The 4,201-nt window shown below is 42.6% G+C and overlaps 1 protein-coding gene across 1 annotated transcript; it reads right to left on the reverse strand.

Annotated features, from left to right (window-relative positions):
• Positions 1–1,566, reverse strand: LOC110687197. Its single transcript, XM_021863809.1, has 2 exons — positions 1,352–1,566; positions 1–532 (listed from the first exon to the last, which is right to left on the reverse strand). Exons 1-2 carry the CDS (start codon positions 1,564–1,566, stop codon positions 1–3), a joined length of 747 nt encoding a protein of 248 aa, XP_021719501.1.
• Positions 1,567–4,201: the final 2,635 nt, after the last annotated feature.

Below are 4,201 nucleotides of genomic sequence, written 5' to 3' on the forward strand. Positions count from 1 at the left end.
TCATTCTCTTGTTCGTTTTGTTGATGGCTCTGCTGATGTATAGGCTTCTTGTTGAACCCAACTAGAGGCAAGTACTTCTAGAGGATCCAATGAGACAAGCATCTCTAGAGACTCATAAACCTCTGGAGACTCCGGTGTGTGAGTCTCTTGTTGGTGGACACAACCAGAGGCAAGTGTTGTTAGAGGCTCCGGTACATAAGCTTCTTGTTGGACACGACCAGAGGCAAGTGTTTCTAGAGGCTCTGATGTATGAGCTTCTTGTTGGTCAGGACCAAAGCCAAGTTTTTGTAGATACGCGTCTAGCATTTCAGGTAAAAGTTTCCCTTTTCTGAATAGATCGTTAGCTTCATCAACATTGACGGTTGTAATGTTATGGATGCTAGACCTCTTAGTCACTTTCGGACATTTCTTCTTGTTATAGAACTTTTGGGCATGGCTAGCTACCTGCGTTGAAGACCTTGTTAACACAACCGACCTTGATATGCTTCTCCAATCACCCTTTCCATAAATCTCTACTCCGATAATAAACAACCTGCAATAGGAAAATCAAACATTAAGGCGGGTTTAGGATTTTTCTATTCCGGATTAAGGCGGGTTTAGGGTTTTTATATTCAGGTTGTCAACATGCAAATAGTATGCAAATAAATCAACAGTATTGTATGTTTTCAGAAAAAAATAAATAAATTAAAGAGTAGGGTTACAAGACTTACATACAAGGAAGTATTTATTTTTCCAAAATCAAAGGTACATTTAAGCATTATATCTTCAATGAAAATACAGTGTAAAATAATATGACCTGATTATATTACATGAAAAATATTTAACATTGATGATATATCGTAATTCAAGATTATTATTGTGTCATAAGGTGCAAAGAGTACAAAACGTTTTAAAGGTAAAAAAACTGTGTATGCATTAAACATTGATGATATACCATAGATTTATAATCAAGAATTCAAGATTATTGAATCATGGTGGAAAGGTACAAAATTTAAGGGTAACAAAAAAGTACGTAAATATTAATTGGAAAAAAAAATAAAAATCAAACATATATACATTAATGATATATCATAGATTTATGATGAAGAATTCAAGTTTATTGTGTTTGAGACAATAATGAGCATATATAAACTTTTAAAGATACCTAGTTTCTCAAGAAAAATAAAAAATTAACACGTAAATATTAGATTAAATAAATCAAACATTGATGATAATCAATTATATCATAGTTTGTGTTCAAGAATTCAAGATTATTATTGTAGAGTTAAAATTTGTACTTAATATAAAGAATTTAATGATTAATGATGATCAATATAATATTAAGCCATTGTTCAATTCTCATACTACGTACCTGTGTTCATCATCAGACCACTGAGCCCCTTTGCTGCTATTCTTCATCTTTTTATTCTCCTCCTCGTACCAATGTCGTGGAAAGTAATCAACCTGGCCACCGTCAATCCTACCAAGGTCGTACACGAGTCGGTCGTACTGAAGTTTAACCTCTTGCGCAGTTCTTGATTGGCCGAGAAGGTTGGAGATTTGTTGGAAGCGACTATTTCCGTCCATCTTGTAAAGATTATCCAATGTAAGGCATTTTTTCAAAGTTCTTGTTTTCTTCAGGAGTCCATTCTATGTGTTTCGGGTGAAAACAATGGGACCTTGCCGAAGGTCCGCTGAAATGGAGAAGGCTGGATTCGGTCCAAGTTATGTTGGGCCCAAGGTTTCCTGCACAGTAAACACACGTAAACTAGCCTCGGGGGTGTTGCCGAGGAAGGCCCCTCCGATGCTAAAGTCAGTACAATGTGTAAGAAGAGGACACTATGCAAGAGAGTTTGTTGCTTGAGGCTTTTATGGAATATATCAGAATATATGAATGAACATATGAATCTATGAATGAATCAGAATCCCCCCTCATGAATGAATCAATATGATGGCTTTTATACCTCATCATACATGGAGAGGTTGGGCCTTAGCCCAATTGGCTTGCTTTGTGGGCTGACCTTTGACTTTAGCACAATTGGAGAGTTGAACCTTGACCTTGGGCTTTTAATTGGATCATTTAGTGCTTAGGCCCAATTGGACTAAATTGGACCCAAACAACTTGCCCCCCAGACCCGATTTGGAAGGATGACGGGTCGGGTTTGATTTAATTTCAGAAAAGGAGGGAAGTAAATGATTTAATTAATCCAAAAATTTGAATTTAAACCGTAATTAATGAGATAACAACGGTTAAGGCAGTTGATTGTGGAAGTTGGACGGATAATGGGCAGTTTAATCACAAGATCATGTGTTTAACGGTTACTTAGTGGAGTATTTAAGAGAAATTAAAACGCAGACTCCTCGTATCCCATACCTGGAGATATAAACAGAGGCGCGTCATCTCTCCTCACTTATTCACCAACACAAACCCAGAATTCTCGAGAGAGAAACCAAGAACCCGCATCAAAACTTCGCAAATTCCCCGAGCATTAAGCTTAGAAACTGAGACTTGCCACTACGAACTCGTAAATCGGCAACTTTCGCTTCAGATTAAGGTAAATTCCTTTGATTTCAGTTTATTTTTCTTCGAATTCGAACTCCTTCCCCTTTTCTTTCGACTTTTTTCTTCGAAATAATCAATGGCAAGAGGAGTTAGAGGTAGAGCCCGTGCTCCAAGAAGAGCAAGGCCGATTCCCGATCCTAGGAACAGGATTGGGACCTGGAATGGACAAAGGCCAGAGTCTGACCCTGTTGAAGGGATTAGGGCGACTCCCCTTTCCTCGGCTCCTCCTCAGAGAACGGAGGAGCCGAGCGCTTCTGGACGGGATGATGAAGTTCCCGCTGTCCTTTGGGATGTCCTCCCCGGGTTTTCAGAATGGGAGAATGCCGAAGTTGCTTCGGCCATGATAAAGAACCGCCCCTACCCATGGTGGGTGGAGAATGCCGATCAATATCGATTTGCCGAGCAAATTGAGTTGCATTACGGCATTTTTGAAGCTGATGGGTATTGGTGCCGAATGCCCTCGGCATCCGATAGAATCCATCGTCCACCCCCGGGGTATGTGGGGGTGTACACAAGACAGCTTCAGTACGGGCTGAGGTTCCCTTTGGACGTATTCGTCCGAGACTTGCTGATCCATTACAACATCTCTCTATGTCAGTTAACTCCCACCAGCATCCGAAGGGTGATGACATATTTATGGGTCTGCAAGTTCTTCAAGTATGTGCCGAACCTGCACTGCTTCAGAAAGCTCCATCGGCTAGTGCCAAATATTCAAAGTGGGCACGGAAGCCATGGTTCTGGGTGGTACCGGATTGAGTCCCGGCCCCAATACCTAACCATGTGGCCAAACGACTCTTCAGACAAGGACTGGAGAGGTCAATGGATTTGGGTTAGGGCACCCACAGATCCGGGCCACCCTTGCGTCTTCAGCGCTCCCCGGTACCTCGCTAAGCCTGATCCCGAAATGGGAAGTCTAGGTCCCCCCGCAGATAACGGGGTGGATCCAAACCTTGATCAGCAACATATCTTCGGCAAGCTGCCGAACCGGGGGGGCAGTGGCCGAATGCAGCATATCCCGGAGACTTGGCTCCCCGATACGCATTACGTTTTCCAAGAGAACATGCTAGCAGCTGTTGGCCTCAGCCGAAAGTTTAAGGGTGGTAAGCTTCTTCGGCTGGGGCCGAGGCTTTTTAACTATCTCTTTTTCTTCTCTCGCTTCGCTTTTTCATGCTGTGCCAACCTATCTGAACTAACCTTTCCCCTTTCCTTTTTCAGAGCGGGACGAGACCAACGTTGGCATTAACTACGCTCGTCTTGGTGTCAACCGAGAACGAGTTGTAACTGAACGGGCCCCGTCTATCACTGAGCCGAGGCATAGGGAAGTTCATCTAGACTCTTCCCACTTCCAAATTGAGGCTGTTGCTCTGTATCAGAGGCAGAAGCCTTGGTGGAAGAAGAGAGACCCCTGGTTTCAGCTGCTGGACGAAGAAGCTGAAGCTGCCCGTACAGCCGAAGAGGTTGCACGGGTTCTCGAAGCTTGCGAAGGAGGAGAAGGGTCCTCCAGAGCTGCTGAAGCAGAAGCTGCAGCTAGAGCAGCTGAAGAAGACGAGGCTTTGCTGAAAACCTCGGTGAGTTTTCAGACAACTTTGTCTTTCTTTTTTCTTTTTTTTTTTTTTTTTTTTTACTCACATTCTTCCTCCCCCCTGTCTGTTACAGTCT

This window comes from Chenopodium quinoa, unplaced genomic scaffold (genome assembly GCF_001683475.1).
Source record: "Chenopodium quinoa cultivar QQ74 unplaced genomic scaffold, ASM168347v1, whole genome shotgun sequence".
Taxonomy (NCBI): Eukaryota; Viridiplantae; Streptophyta; class Magnoliopsida; order Caryophyllales; family Amaranthaceae; genus Chenopodium; species Chenopodium quinoa.

Coding starts and splice junctions, on each gene's coding strand:
- LOC110687197 (XM_021863809.1), bottom strand. CDS start 1,566: ATGGACGGAAATAGTCGCTTCCAACAAATCTCCAACCTTCTCGGCCAA. Junction 533..1,351: donor TGGTCTGATGATGAACACAG/GTACGTAGTATG, acceptor TTCCTATTGCAG/GTTGTTTATTATCGGAGTAG.